This window comes from Lutra lutra, chromosome 7, assembly GCF_902655055.1.
Source record: "Lutra lutra chromosome 7, mLutLut1.2, whole genome shotgun sequence".
Taxonomy (NCBI): domain Eukaryota; kingdom Metazoa; phylum Chordata; class Mammalia; order Carnivora; family Mustelidae; genus Lutra; species Lutra lutra.
In genome coordinates, this window is record NC_062284.1 from 138094509 (window position 1) to 138110890 (window position 16382).

Here is a 16382-nt window from a genome sequence, read left to right on the forward strand (position 1 = left end):
GGGGCGCCTGGGTGGCTCAGTCGTTAAGCGTCTGCCTTCAGTTCGGGTCGTGATCCCGGGGTCCTGGGATCGAGCCCCGCATAGAGCTCCCTGCTCAGCAGGGAGCCTGCTTCCCCCTCTCCCACTCCCCCTGCTTGTGTTCCCTCTCTTGCTGTGTCTCTCTCTGTCAAATAAATAAACTTAAAAAAGAAAATAAAATAAACAAAAGCCTTTTATTTTGCTTTCTCTACTTACTTGTACATTCTTACCTGTTTAGAAATTAAAGTAGAATCTCTTTCCTTCGAATGCACAGATATGTTACAGTCGTTGATAAAGTTAAGTGCTTCCTCTAGCTCCACCAGCAGTCTGCCGTAGAGGCCACTCCTGTCCGTAAATGGCCCACAGTCTACCACGATCTCACACGGTTGAGAAGTGTATCTTTAACAGGAGAAACAGAAGTTGTCGCTGGCACCAGAAACTCACTATAGCACGACGATCCATTATGACAGCGTGTCTATGCCTTACGATCACGGGCAGGCTCGCAGAGGTCTTCCTAATGGGGTACTCACTTTTATCTGCACCTGTGCTCACTTGGAAGGGCTCAAGGAACGACTGCCTAAGCCTGACATTCAGAGACTTTTGTGGATCTTGTCATTACCTTATTCTCTCAGGGTTTCTGTTTTGGTTTTTAGATTTAGACTTTCAACTTCTGCCTTCTTGGGCATCAAGAAACTCAAACAACACAATGATTACTTCTTGGAAGCAGAAACAGGGATGAGGGGGCAGATCCCAGAGGGAAGGCTGGTATCATTTAATCTATCCACTTCCGTACTGTTTGATATTTTTGGCATTTGCAAATGTCAGTTTTGTTTTAATGTGTTTTTAAGGTATCCTCGTAAGGAAAGCTCACCTAATTTTCAACCAGTTATGGTATCATCCTTGGATCGCTTATGCCTTTCGTAAAATATGACAACCAGGACAGCACATGATATTCTAAAAGCACTAATAATGATTAATAAAGACATACTTAACTACTACAGTTCTCATTATTTTCGACCAGCATTTATACTTAACCAGAGAGTCACGCTTAGAAAACTAGGAAGTATCAGATTTAACAGATCACTTAACAGTTTTACTTAAACGCTCTAACACATCTACTTCTGAAAACTTCAAGTGTACAAGCCCACCAATCTAAATCACGGCAGATAAAAGCAGAAGTAAAGCCTTTTACCTCCACCTCAGATCATTTAGGCTCAAGAAGTCAAAAACAACATGTCCAAAACGTGCTGAGATTTGTACGTCCTATGGCATTTGAATCCTTAAGTTCCATGAATCTGAAACCTTCCTTTTCATCTCATTCTACAAAGAGAACTTTCCCCAAGCTTCTATTAAATGGCAGGCACATCACCATTTTTAATGAGACTGATCAAAGAATCCCCTGAAACCACTGTCCGCGCCATCTTCCAGGGTCTAGGAGACCACAGGATGCCCCCTCAGTGGCTTCGGTTAGTGGCCTCCAGGTAGCGGCTTCAAAGCTTCAAGGCCCGACTGACTGAAGTCCACATCCTCTGAAATCAGCTCCTCTTGTTGTAACTGTTCTAAGAGCCACCACCTGATCATCTTTAGCCCTGCTGAAGACCGTATCTGATAAGGACACTTGACTATGAACTGAATTATACTGATTTAAAAACTGAACTTCTTTAGGCTCCCTTCCACCAACTCAAGTCAATGTGCGCACGTGTGCACATTCTACTGAAACTCGAAAGAGCCACCTTCTCAAAGACACAAACCTGGAAAGCACACACAGCTTTCTCAGACACACCCATTTTCCACACTACAGGGTGTTTCCAATCATTTTAAAACCTATTGTAAAATACTGAATTCTGCCAGTAAAGGAGTGCTCTTTCAAAGGATCCCGTGGGACGCTTAGGTGGGAACAACCAAGCACACATGGACAGGAAAGAACACCAATTTCCTGTCTGAGTTCCGGGTCCTCGTCTATGTCCACAAATAGTCGGGGCCCATGCTTCTACAACCTTCTCTCGGAGTGAAGAAACCCCTCCATCCACTGGTCTCTGTGAACACAAGGTTAGATCCTTGCCCTTGTGGGCAACTGTCCCGACAGAACTCTCCAACTCGCTCGCTCCGTTCACCTGAACGGGCGCCAGCCAGGAGAGCCTACAGGAGGGACAAGGGCCGAGCTCGGTGCTGGCCACGGGAAGGCCGCAGAGGCCCAGTGCCTACCTGTCCAAGACCACCAGGTCAGTTGCGGTTTCAGCATTACTCTTCAGAATTTTCTCCAGTTTCTGAATCTTTTCTTCCAATTCCTCAGGATCGCATTTCCCATTTAAAATGGAAGCAGTCAGTCCCAAAATACGAGGACACGACGGACAATTTTCACAGAGCTAACAAAACAAAGATACTGACGGTCAGTAATTCATTCTGCAAGGCCGGAACAAGAGACACTGCTGTGTTAACACAGGTCGAGAAGATGGACGGATACTAAAAATATGACTTATGGAGTTACTGTAGCTTGTTTAAAAGATCTGCTTGTCAAAAAGGCTCATTTAAATATGCTATGAGAGATTAGATCATTAATTTATCACAGATCATGTACTTTATTTGTATCGTTTCAAAAATTTTATTCTAGATTTAGATTTATTGTAGGTTACTTATGATATTTCATTATCATAGATTTAAGTAAAAATTAATTTAATATTCATTCATTCATATATGGAACCAAGTTCCCCAATCTGGTAACTAACATTACAGCTTTTGATATATAAAAACACTCCTTAAGCTCAGTAATTTGACTTGAATTAAGACTGATAAAAACTAAAATTTTACCTTCATAATTTCTCGGTAGGGGTGGTCTAGAATTGCAAGATGACACTCATCAAACACCAAAAGGTTAATGTCTGACAGTGATAAGTAACCATTTTTCAAAACATTCAAGGCGACAGAGCAAGTCATAACGAGAACCTAAAAGAAAATGGCATCAGCATAAAAAATGTGCCCTTCACCTGCCTGGATACACTTAGACTAAATCAGATTACAGAAACATTATATTGTGGGTGAGAATCAAGAAATTCATTAGTCAAAACAAAATCTAAACGTATGGAGGCTTACACTTTGGAGTCAAGAAGCAGAATTTTGAAAATACAGGAAGAGATTATGAGAAAAAAAATCCTTGATAACAGAGACCATGTTGTTAACGATAACTCTACTAAGGCTACTTCAGGTTTTCAGGGTCCGACAGCCATATTTTGACTGATAAGACCTATCAGTTTAATCAACTCACAAAACAATTCACGTTTTCCTCTTTTTTCCCATTAAACGGAGAAGATTTTCTGGATGAAGGTGCAGACTCAGTATTCTTTTATAGTGTCATCACTCATCACCATGCAGACATTTAACCATTTTATCGATGAGGACTCAGCCCCACAGGTGAGACACACTCATCCTTGTGGACAGCTCCCGGCTGGTGAGGAAGCCCCTCTTAACCACGTCACCCACCGACACCCAAGAGTAGCTCAACTCGTGCTGCCTCCACAGAAACGGGTCACTGTGAGAAGTCTCTCAAAGACCCAGAGATCTCAACCAAGAAATGCCTCCAGTTTCAAGACCTTCAACTCAAGCATAAATTTTCTGAAAAGCAGGTTATCTACAAGTGGGAAATAGGCCACCAGAAATTGCATTTTTTCAAACAAGTAAATCACAGTATAGAACTGATTCTCTTCTATGAAGTAAGACAAAGAGGATGTAAGGGCTAGATTTTAGGCTGACAAAGTACAGGGCAGTACATGAAAGTAGAGTTTTCGAGGTTACAGGTGACTCTCACAAACAAAGCCAAGGATCTGCAGGGATCTAAAAAGTGAAATTTCTCTAGGAGTCTTACCTGGTGCTTAGCAAACTCTTGGTTCCATTTCTCTTTTGTCCAAGATGCGTTTACTTCTAGGTTTGAGTATTCCCCAACCTTGAGATCTGAATGCGTTCTGACAGCTGACACTTGTTGACCAACCTGGTTTGCTGATGACAAATATAATATTTCATGTAAATATGAAAAATCGTATCTAGGAGGCTCTCCAGACTACCAATGATTAAGACAGCTAAGGAAATCTTTATTACTATATATCACAGCTAACCCCCAATTTTTCAGAGAGCCAATTTAAAATCCTGTTTCCAAGTTCATCCTCCAGAATGCACTGACTAGATCTAGATTCAAGACCCCACCCTCTGTCATTCCTTTCAGAGAAACTTTTATCAACTTCCTTATTTATGGTTGATTTTCCCCAAACCAGGAATGTAACTTCTAGGCTAGAATGGTAACTACTCCAGATCTACCCCTCCTGTTTTCTTCAGTAAAATCGGATCATTTCACTAAGAAATAGAAATGTATTTCACTAAGAACTATATGTTTAAAGTACATGAGAACATCACACACCAAAACAATCTTTAAAAAAAAAAAAAAAAAGGAGAGCAGCAGCAGGGTAATACTCATGCCCTACGAGCAGCTTGGGTTCACACTGATACTCTTAATACATAATCACAAACCCATACAAACCAGTATCATAAGGTCTTACTGAATATCTAACTCTTAAGAAGCATCCAACTTCCCTTCTGTAACTGGCATAGCAAAGTCATAAATCCAAAAGTTACTGATCTCATAATCAAGCACACTTTGACATACTTTGCAAAGCTAAAACATCGAGAGCAAAAGTAACTGTCAAGGCTTAGATGTGATGATGTTCCAAAAAGTCACTCAAGCAAAGAATGAAGAATCAGAATTAAATGCAATTACATTTAATGGGGCGCCTGGGTGGCTCAGTGGGTTAAAGCCTCTGCCTTCGGCTCAGGTCATGATCCCAGGGTCCTGGGATCGAGCGCCGCATCGGGCTCTCTGCTCAGTGGGGAGCCTGCTTCCCCCTCTCTCTCTGCCTGCCTCTCTGCCTACCTGTGATTTCTGTCGTCAAATAAATAAAAATTAAAAAAAAAAAAATCTTTAAAAAAAAATAATCCAATTACACTTAAGGAAAAAGCGGAAGTCTAACCCCCATAGAATAAAATGCTAACACTTTAAAAAGAGGCCTGCTAGGGGCGCCTGGGTGGCTCAGTGGGTTAAGCCGCTGCCTTCAGCTCAGGTCATGATCTCAGAGTCCTGGGATCGAGCCCCGCATCGGGCTCTCTGCTCGGCAGGGAGCCTGCTTCCTCCTCTCTCTCTCTGCCTGCCTCTCTGCCTACTTGTGATTTCTCTGTCGAATAAATAAATAAAATCTTAAAAAAAAAAAAAAAAAGAGGCCTGCTACAAAGTTAAGAAAAAAGTCAAAATGATGTCTCTGCTACAATTTCAACAAAGACATTATTTCTCGAACTCTCTATATTTTCAATAATCTAACTGAATGCCCACAGAGAAAATGGGCTTCACCATAAACTCTCATGCAATTTCCTCCACGCAATTTCATAAAATAATTTTTTTATTACCAGAGTTGACCAAGAACACCGTCCTTTTTCCATTTCTGTTGAAGTCTCCCCTGATCTGATAGGACAGCTCTTTAGTGAGTAGTACTGCAATAAACGTCTTCCCTGAGCCAGTGTTTAAACAGACGATGGTGTTATGATCCAGAGCTGCTTCAAGCAGTTCAACCTAGAAATACAGCGGGGGGAAAAGATTATACACTTCTTACCGAAGTACAAGGTTGGGAAAATCGGGTTTTCTTTTAATCCAGGAAACGTCACTGTTTTCTACAATCTCCCTCTGATGAATCTGCCAAGAAACAGACCTTCTGTATCTGTATATAAGAGTCATCACAGGCCTGTGACTATGGGGCGCCTGCGTGGCTCAGCGGGCTAAAGCCTCTGCCTTCGGCTCAGGTCATGGTCTCAGGGTCCTGGGATCGAGTCCTGCATTGGGCTCTCTGCTCAGCAGGGAGCCTGCTTCCCCCTCTCTCTCTGCCTACTTGTGATTTCTCTCTCTGTCAAATAAATAAATAAAATCTTTTTTTAAAAAAATGCCTGTGACTGTGCAGCTGTGTTGTGTAAACACGCAAGGAAGGACATTCACAATTTCTTTAAGAATTATTTTTTCAGGGGGACAGAAAACTTCCCAAGAATCTGAATGACTGAGTTTATAGTAACCAGGGTCCCGCCAGCTCATGGTTGTTCAAACCAATGTCAATTCCTACGCAGCTCGTGAGGACAGACACACCCGAGTGGGTACTAAGGAGTGGGGAGGTTTTCAGAGGGAAAAAAAAATAAGGATGTTCACAAATAAAACTATCAAATCAATTACCTGGCAGCTGTTAGAAAAGAAAAGGACTATTAAGAACAAAAGTATCTGGAATGAGAAAATTAATCAGAAGAGGAGAGCTTGAAAAGGTAAAAGGGTTTTATATAAGTCGTGTCAACGATATGCTAATTTATTCCATTTTAGTGAAAATGCTCCAGTATTAGTGTTCTCATTAGTACCTGATATTTTCTTGGCGTGTAAATGTTATCATGAATTGCTTCTTGTTGCCATGGCAGTCCAAAGAAAGGACCCATTGGTGAGGAGGCGGGGGTCATGAGCTGCAGGCCTGCCATGCTGAGCGGCTGCAAAGCAGAGCTTTTCACTCATCCAGTGCTTCTTTCATTGCCTTCTGCTCTAGCACAGCTTACTACAAAAGGGAAAAAGAAGACCATTACACCACCATGCAGGGTTAAGAACAAAAGAAAGCACAGAAACAAGAGAAACATCAGCATATCATTCCTATGGACCCTTTCACACTTTTCCTATGTTTTCGTTTTTTCTTGATCTAAGAGGATCATTTTAAAAAGTCAAGTGTTCCACACTCTCCAACCCAGCAATTCTACATCTAGAAACTTATCTGAAAGAACTAGGCGACTACACAGACACAAGTACACACGTATATATTGCGCCTTATTCCTTGAAAGCAAGAAACACCCTCGAATGTATGAACAAAAACGCGAGCTATGTAAATTATGGTACAGGTATGACACAACGGAATCCTTTGAACCCACGAAGAAAATCCGTGTCTATATTTAGTGATAGAGAACTATGCCTTTTCTCATACAGCTTTAAACACAATATGAACATGATGCCTTTTTAAACATACACGTACATACGAAGCACAGTTGATAGGCGCTTAAATACATTTCAAACATTCTTTGTCAATTCTCTGATGCCATTATTGATAAACTTACGAGATAATGGATGGAGGGCACTTATCACTGCACACTGTGCCTGCACCTAAGAAAGATTCAAAAGCCTGCCAACATTTTATCGTTTTATCAATAGCCCATAAACACACAAGGTCTTTTTCTCGATTGACAGCCTATCACAATGGCACAACTGACCAACTATTTAAATATGTACCTTTAAAATTACACACGTCCTAGATAAATTAAATCCAGTGCACCATTCTGTGAGTTTTCCTTGGTACGTAAGCACTTTTCTGTGTTTCACGCACGCTTTCCCAACAAGAAATTTGATTCTGTAAAATGACAGACTAAACAGGAGTCTTCTTAAAACTCCTAACCTGCAGATAGAGGGTTAAGGTCTCAAACCTCACCCTGAAAGTCCATCAGCTTTCTGACGGCCAGCAGAACTTACTTGCCCCTCAAGGAAGTTTTCACCCTCATCCTGCTTCGGAGCGCTCGTTGTTACCACTCTGCGAAACCGGAAGGAAAGAAGCCCACTCTGTTCCTTGACACGAACCCCTGACTCTCCTGACACGTGAAATGCACAACTGTGACACAGCAGAGTGACCGAAGCTGTCCCACCTGATCCAACAAGGAGTCTCAAGTGTAGTCTCTTCTCGGCACAGGCATGATACCACATCCAATTCCAGGGACTAGCTCAGCTGACAACTCAGCATCCAGCTAACAGCAGCGCGATCCCAAGCCGGTGGCAGAGGGCACAGGGCTGCGGCGGCCCGGGACCTCCGAGGGGCAGGTGCCACTGGACCAGACAGCACAACCTTCCTCGTCACCCTTCTCAGAGGAAGACGGCAAGCCAAGGATTCTGGAGTCCACTCTGACAACTACCATTCTCCCGGAGACACAACGTGCTCTTTCTCTACTCAACCAAAGCCCAACAGCCATCTTTTTACCCCACACTTGGCGTTCACTTTGCTCAACTCCTCAGGCCCACTGGTGGCGCCCGCCAACTCATGGTTGTTCAAACCAATGTCAATTCCTACGCGGCTGGTGAGGACAGACACACCCAAGTGGGTATTAAGAAGCAATGAGGTTTAACAGGTTCATCAGTCGAGCTTTTTACTCCACAAGGCTGCACAGAACCCGAAGTCAAACCCACCACACCTACCCTTCGGAGACGCAGCAGGTCATTCTGGAGGCTCACAGCCAACACGGCGGGCGCTTCCCACCTGACCTCCATCCTGGGGATACCTCTCGACATCTTCGTTGCGACAGGCTGCCCACTGTCTGGAATGATTTATGCGCAAGCCTGACCCGCTCACTTTTCGTCCAAGCCAAATGCTAATCCAAGACCATCTAAAACATGGCAAAAGGTGTCAGGAATAAGGCTACATCCCAGCAGCCAGCGAGACTAGAACAGGAAGAACGCAGCAATGCAAATCCCCAAGTACCTCTTCCTCCACCTCCAAGCACCACATCCAGCCAGGAACCCGCAGCACCCCTCCTCCTGCCACTGTCACCGCTGTCACCACTTCATCTCACAGGGGTAACAGCGCTAATAATAATAACTAATTACTCCAGAGAGGCAGTCTCAAAAAGACTATTTAAAAAAATAGTCCATTTTTTAAAAGAGAATCTATAGACTTCAAAAAGGAATAAAATATAAAGAAAAACTACAGAAATCCTCCAAATTAAAGAAGACTACAAAGAGGCACAGCAGCTAAATGCAGCGAGCGATCTCCGGCTGGGTCCTGTACTACAGGACAACGCCATCAAGGGCGTCACAGAGTCCCTCACGAAACTGTTCAGGTCAGCGAAGCCGGTAACTGTGCTATGGCTGTTAAGAAAGTATCCTTATTCCTAAGAAATACACCCCAAAGCATCTCGGGGTAAAGAGCCATGAGCTGTATGCAACTCATTCTCAGATGGGTCAGAAAAAGAAACCACACACACATAGAGAAGTGTGCAAAGCGAATGGGGCAGAGCACGTGTTCTTTGTCCTATGCTTACTCTTGTAACTTGGCCCGTACGTTTGAAGCTATTTCCAAATAAAGACTTTTAAAAAGTCAATAAACAAAAATGACCGGCCGGACTGCGATTTCCTTGCATACAGGAGCTGCAGGTCTCATGGGGATGACCCAGTCATCCCCACTGCATCCAACCAAGCCCAGAACATAGCAAACAAGCAGCAACTTTGAAGGATGAAAAGTGTCATAAAAACCTTCCAAGCAGAGGGCAGGGCAGGGGCCTGGGTCGGCTGAGAGGCCGCCTTCGGCTCAGGCCATGATCTCAGGGTCCTGGGATCGAGCCCCATGTCTGGCTCCCTGCTCAGCAGGGGAGCCTGCTTCTCCCTCTGCCTCTCCCCCTGCTCATTCTCTCTCCCAAATAAAGAAGATCTTGGGGCGGGGGGAAGCTTCCAAGAGCTTCTGTCTGCCTTTCAAATTTTGTCATCTTGCACATACATGAACAGAGTCACACACATACACACCTTATCCTTCACCAGCGCACGTGCTACCTAAGAGCAAGATGCACGTCTCATTGTCTACAGCTCCTCAATCTCCTGCTACAACGTGCCATATGTGTGTTTACATAAGTATCTGGTGAACTCAACGAGAGATTCATGAGTGTCACCCAACAACTGTGAACTGGTCACAGTTCAAAAGCCAGTTCTCTATGTTTTGGAAATCCATGCCCTCCCCAACTGGAGGGCGGGGTGGAAGGGGGGTGAGGAGATGGGCCAGAGAGGACCTGTAAGGCAGTGGAGCACGGCGATTGAACCCTCAATGAACTTCTCCATCATGTCATAACCGCTAAGTTAATCCTCATTCACTTCATATATAGTGACTGGCCCCAGAGATACACTTCCTATTCCTATTCCTATTCCTAGAAAACACAAATCCATGATGAAAAAAGTGAGAAGGTTATCCAGTAATGTGGAAACTGAAAAATCTACAACTTTGCCAATTTTTATTTTCTTTGACATGTTTAAATAGATTTTTTTTTTCCTTAACTCGGTCTTAATGAGAAATTCTGAATCCCCGCTGGTCAGCAGAAGTCCTGCAGTCTCGCAGATGAACTCACTATCAGGTAGCGGCTTTCACGGAGCCAACGGACAACTCCTCCCAACTGTTTTTCAATCACAGATCTTAACTTTCTGGCCAATCTACATTCATGAAATCAGTGAGGCTGTTTTGTAATTTCCATCTATTATTCACTCAGAAATAATGGAGTAAAACACATGAATAAACACTCTTCCTCCTTCCGCATATGATAAGTCACAGATTTACCGTGTTAATGTTTGAGATCTCTGTGTTGCTGTTGTCTGAACTGCACTTTGACATTGTGATAGCGGTTTATTGGAAAATCACAGCATGCCCAAGCTTCTGCTCTAAAAATAAATGCAAAAATAGCCAAATGTAAGATTCCTGCACTTAAACAAGAATACAAACACATCTTATAAGAAAGCCCTATTGGCATGAGGAGTTAAATAAAAGACCACTATTTTATATTAAATTTTACACAAAAGACATCTGGGTTGTTGCTCTCTGAACAAAGAACGAGAGGACGCGCTATGACAAGCGCGCGCCTAATTCCCAGAGATAGCGGGGAGAGAAAAAGCTGGAGGCAAGTCCAAGAAAAGATTTCCAAATGGATACAGGGAAATCTAAAGATAATGCTGGGGACAATGGGGGAAAAAGAAGACAAGCATGTGTTATTTCCTAAATTCACACACACGAAAGAAACAAAGATCACCAGGAGAGGCACTGGGCAGAGAAACCCCAATCACTCGATACACAGATGCAACTGGTCAGTGATTTCAGTGTCTCAAGATGGAATTAAAAATGCCACGGTTGAACCCATACCATGGTCTCTTTTACAGAATGCATTCGCGAATAAAAGAATGCAGAACATAGCTCATCAATACTGTTATAAATGCATACAAATGTAGTGTGGTTCTCCTTAGAGACTACAGTTCAGAGAAGGGAAGCATGAAGCCCTGAGCCAGAAAGCTTAACTGAGTCACCAGGTGCTTATCCGGTCAGCTGTGACCCCCGCTCGGGCTTGTGCTCAACACCCTGGACGGCTTCGCTACCAGCAGCTCCGGGAGAGCAGCCGTCACACGCATCTCCGTCTCGTCCAGACCGCGCGAGGACAAGGACATGCTCTGGTTACACTTTCTCACTTCAGAGACAAGTTTGATTTGCTAGAAGGTTAACAAAGCAGAATGGGGAAACCTTAGCACTATTTTAATAGGTACATATTTACCTCAAAATGCTGATTCTAAGTTCTTTCAGTTTCCAAGTCTGTATTAATTCATACCCTAGGTAACCTAAAAGCAATCAGAGAGAGTATTTTAGAACACACAACTCATTTTTAAAAACCAACTTTAAGAATATTCCTATTTGACAAAATTTTCACATTTAACTTATCAGAATAGGATTCCCGAGAATTCATTTTTCTACCGAAAGTGTCAAGAAAACAGTACATGCCTTTAAAGAGCTGCCTTTAAAATTAGTATTTATTATGTTCTAATACAAATGAAAATGTTTGAAAGTTGTTAGCACAATCCGGTGAGATATAAGGGAGAATCATTGAAAGTACATTACATTTTCCCCCAGTAAAATCTGGCTTTAGAAGTCCCTGAACACTATGTAAGTCAGTACCATGTTCAACGCGAGCAGATCTTCCCTCTCCTGGTGTCAGTCTGCATTTCTGAAGCTCCCTCCATACTTAGAGGCTTAATTCCATTCTACGCTGCCACCTAGGCAGATGCAAACTCAAGACACCAACAAGGCCTGATGTGTCCTGCTCTACACTGTTCCAGTCCACGTTCCCGTCTTTTCTAGAAACACCATAACTAAAATAAGAACACTGATATTCCTTTAAACATCAATGCAATTCCACTATTACAAAATTACTACTGAGTTATCCGAATTATTTCCCCAGACTACTCTGTACAGAGATACATCAGAGAGTTAACAAACAAGTACAAGGACAACTTATTTCATGTGTTCATAAATACAGAACCAATAGGCCAAGTTCTCTCATTTTAACTGATGATCGTAACTTCGATTACAGACATGCAAACTCCTGTCTGATAAGCCCCTTTAAGATGACTGAAAAACACGTGCCACATCCCAGACACTCAGCCAAGTTTTAGTACAAACCAACAGACTTCACCCACATTAGCAACTAAATCCGGTATGCAGCTGTAGCCCTTCAGACAAAGGCTTGTAACAACAGACAGCTTAACCCTGCTTATCTTAGGTCTAAAAGCATCTAGAGCTTCTTGGTACACATTTCCAAAACTGGCAACAAAACTCCCAACTTAGTCGTTTTATTACAACATGTCACAGATGCTGATACTGTTAACTTTACAAGTATCACTGTCCAAGATTTCCGTCCTACTCTCATGAAGCCCAAGCAGGACTACCATAAAGTCCCGTGTCGTGAGCAAAAGACAAAACACACATACACACACACAACAGTAACACCGTGACATTAAAACAGCGTCTAAAGTACTTCTGTAAGCTAACAAATAAAAGAAAGAAATGTTTGAAAAGCCTTTAGAGGTCCTAGTAACAAATGTGCTATGGAGATCGAGGCATTATTTTAACCAACCAACCCTAAAATCACTAAGGGAATCCTCGGCTATACATGCAAACAGGTTAATACAATTACTGGCATAAAGGCAAATTAAAAATAAGAGGCTTGATTCTCCCAGGCAATAATAAAGGGAAAAGCCTCCTTCCCTCTTCCTTTTGTTCACAATGTCTCAATCTTCTCCAAATGTAAGTGAATCTTTTTAAAGGCTTAAATAGCCTCTTGCCAGGGTCACATCTCAGGAACGTCTCCCTAAGGACCTGAAAGCCATCCCTGAAACAGAATCATGGAGAAAGACAATGCCTGATCTCCCAGCTTCCTAGGAAGAGATGGGCCTAATTTGTCACTTGACTCCCCGCCCCCAGTCATAAAGATGCAAGGAAATGAGCAATTCTGCCTTGAAAAACATGGGTGTCAAGTGTCTAACCAATTAGCTATACAAAAGAGTAGGTTTCTGTCTATCTTCCGGGCCTCTTCAGTGGACAGCTTGGGATGCACATCACACTCTGGTTTAACGCTTACCAGTAATAGGACTGCTTTCTTCCCTCTACCTCTGTGGATAGGTTTTCTGGGATATAGGGAGGATATTCTGTTTTTAATTCTATTTCCTCAAGACTGGTCTTAAAAACAAAAAACAAACCAAAAAAAAGGACATAAAATATATCCTCAAATAAAATCCATGCCAAATAACAAATTTCCATTTCTTGGAATTTGAATACTGGAGAAATCTTAGAATATGCTGCCCAGCTACAGGAAGGAGACGAGCTTTTAAAACGAAGACGGAGCTAAGTGTGCAAACACTTAACTACATTAAGAAGGAATCTGCACACAGAAAGGATCCAAGTTGTTCAAAAATCACTCCCACCAGCCTTCCTTCTCTAAATTAAAGTTGGAGCAGGAGGAATCTCAGCTGTTTTTACCTTCAGAAGCCAAGGTGATGTCCTCATCCCTTAGTACTTTCTCACACAGTCACCCCTCAGAGAGGCCCGCCATGGATAAGGTGCACAGAGCAAGACCACCGGGGATCTGGAAAGCAAACCTTTTTTTTTTTTTTTTTAAAGTATCTTTCATTTAAAAATCATCTGAAAACAGGCAAAGGGTCCAGTGTCAAGACAAGGGCTTATCAAGCTACCTCTCAGGAGGTCTCTTTGCCTGTTAAATAACTCCGGGCTATCAAGAGAACTCAGTAAGATCACGTATGTTAAGCTTGGTAGAAAGAAGTTCCCCCAACACAGAAAACGCTCAATATATGGTAGTATTTACAAAACTACACTCCCACCTCTATCTAAAATCTTTGTTTTTCAGGCAATTCCTAAGACTTTAAGAAACTTCTTAGAGAAAACCTAAAATACTCTATTATTCCTAAGATTTGGCATAGGAAACACATTATCGTAGACATTTAAAGTATATGAAATTTTATACAGTATTTTTAACCAGATGAACCTAAAAACCACAAACCACGAACTACCTAGTCATCATGAATTTACAGTAGAATGAAAATCAAACATTTAAGTCACAAAATTCGGTAAACAGTGTGAAATAAAACTAAATAGCTTTGTGTCCACTAGTTCTCTTTAAAAGCAAAAACCAAGGGGCGCCTGGGTGGCTCAGTGGGTTAAAGCCTCTGCCTTCGGCTTGGGTCATGATCCCAGGGCTCTCTGCTCAGCGTCCCCCTCTCTCTCTGCCTGCCTCTCTGCCTACTTGTGATCTCTGTCAAATAAATAAATAAAATCTTAAAAAAAAAAAAAAAGGCATACTATACCTACTTCTGTCTGGCTCCACAAACATCACTGAAAACATTACTTCACTTAGCCATTTCTTACACAATGAAATGCTACACGATGGGAAAGAAATCATCATCAAATGGATAAAGTCTGAGAATATAAAAATACCCAAAAAGATAGGAAATAACCAAAATACCCATGGTATATAAAATAAGTATTTCAAGGATTTCTCAACTACCATTCGGTAAATATAGATTATGAAAAGACTAAGGTGGAACAAAAGATCGAAAGACCTAAGAGAAAAGAAAGGGGATAATAATTTCAAGAATATAAGCACCAGCATCTTCACAAAATGAAATACACAGGACAAGAGAAATACTTCCATTTTTACTGTTAATTGTTAGGTAGGGGCCAAGGATAGGCCGCCCCCAAGATGGGCCACTTTGGCAGGGAGATTCTTTTGAGCTGAAGGCAAGGAGACCCTGTGGGCTCAAAAGAAACTTCTGCCCTTCCATTAAACACATAAAAGAATCTAAATCAAGGGTCTTTCCCGGAATAAGAGCTATTAGCAGAGATCAATTTTATTTAAGTGACCCATCTGTAAGGCAGAGCAAACATCTAATTACCAAACATCTGCTCTTCTCCTTATGGCCCCGTGAAGTGCTTTCCTTTACTCCGCGGTCCCAGACCCTTTGCCCTTCCCCTTAGTTCTGGATGACCCACAGACCTCTCGCTATGCCCTCCCATCTTTGGAATGTCCACGTCCGCATGGTTTCCCTGTATGTACACTATAACATTTGATTTTCTCCTGTTAATCTCTTTCAGCCAGTTTGAGCCTCAGCCCAGTTACAAGGACCTTGAAGAGGATAGGAATTCTTGCTCCCTGACAGTTGTATCTGTCATTATTAATTTACAATCCTTGCATACTAATCTATCTTGAAATATTAATACACACACACACACACACAAAACCCTCATACAGAAATGCTCTCCTCATCATTACCATCTATAAATAGCAAAAAATGCCCCATGTCTAATACCAAATGAGGGGATGGTGTGGTGGACTGTGGTTCATTTTACATAATACAATTCAACTGAGCCATTAAAAATGATGGCAGCTTATAATGAACAAAAATGGTTATGGTATGGCATACAATGGAAAAAAGAAAAAAAAAGAGCATTTTTTATTTACAAGAAGACCATGACTAAGTCAAGTTAAAAACTAAAGAAGAAAAGGAGGAATGGAGAGAAAATTCAGCCCAAAATTCAGGATGGGACTGGATTACTGCTATGAGCGATTTCTTTCTTCTTAAAACTCTTCTGCATTCTAAAATTTCCTACAATTTGAACAATTTATTACATTTAGAATTGGAAAACAAATTTTCATACTGAGGATAACTTGTAGGATGACAACAGTTTAGACAGAAATGATTCTGGGGTGCCTGGCTGGCTCAGCTATGGGGCATGCAACTCTTGATCTCAGGGTTGTGAGTCTGAGCCCCATGTTGGGTGTAGAGATGACTTAAATCAATCAATCTAAAGAGCAATGATTTCGCTTTAGGTTAAAAACAAACGAAACAACAAAGAAAACAACAAACAAAAAAAGGCATTTTTTTTAAACTCCCTTAAGCCATCAGATGTAGTTAAAACTTACCCCAGTTTCTATGACTTAAACCACGAATTCATTAGCCTTCTTTTCTTGTACTACTCTGTAAACCAGATAAATTTCTGGGTTTCTGTAAATCTGTAACAAACATATTATGTTTATACTTCAATGTCATTATGCCTAAAATTAGATTTATCCAAAACTGAAACTGAATACAGGTCAAACAGCATTTTAACAAGTATCACCCATCAAAATCTCCGTATAAAAAGTATCTCTAGGCTGCCAGCCAATGGCCCACGTACTTGGAATACTTC

At 41.9% G+C, this 16382-nt stretch overlaps 1 protein-coding gene across 3 annotated transcripts in view; it reads right to left on the reverse strand.

Moving 5' to 3' along the window:
* The window catches only part of DICER1 (dicer 1, ribonuclease III), a 68740-nt gene that overhangs the window by 36545 nt on the left and 15813 nt on the right, over window positions 1-16382 (reverse strand). For 2 of the 3 annotated variants that reach the window (XM_047736079.1, XM_047736081.1), the window contains exons 2-9: window positions 11401-11464; window positions 10422-10522; window positions 6445-6632; window positions 5461-5623; window positions 3878-4008; window positions 2827-2961; window positions 2224-2384; window positions 249-417 (exon numbers count right to left, since the gene is read on the reverse strand). In XM_047736079.1, coding sequence (XP_047592035.1) covers window positions 249-417; window positions 2224-2384; window positions 2827-2961; window positions 3878-4008; window positions 5461-5623; window positions 6445-6558 — 873 coding nt within the window. In that variant the 5' untranslated portion in view covers window positions 6559-6632; window positions 10422-10522; window positions 11401-11464. The remainder of the gene's footprint in view (window positions 1-248; window positions 418-2223; window positions 2385-2826; window positions 2962-3877; window positions 4009-5460; window positions 5624-6444; window positions 6633-10421; window positions 10523-11400; window positions 11465-16382) is intronic. The other variant, XM_047736080.1, reaches the window with a different exon arrangement.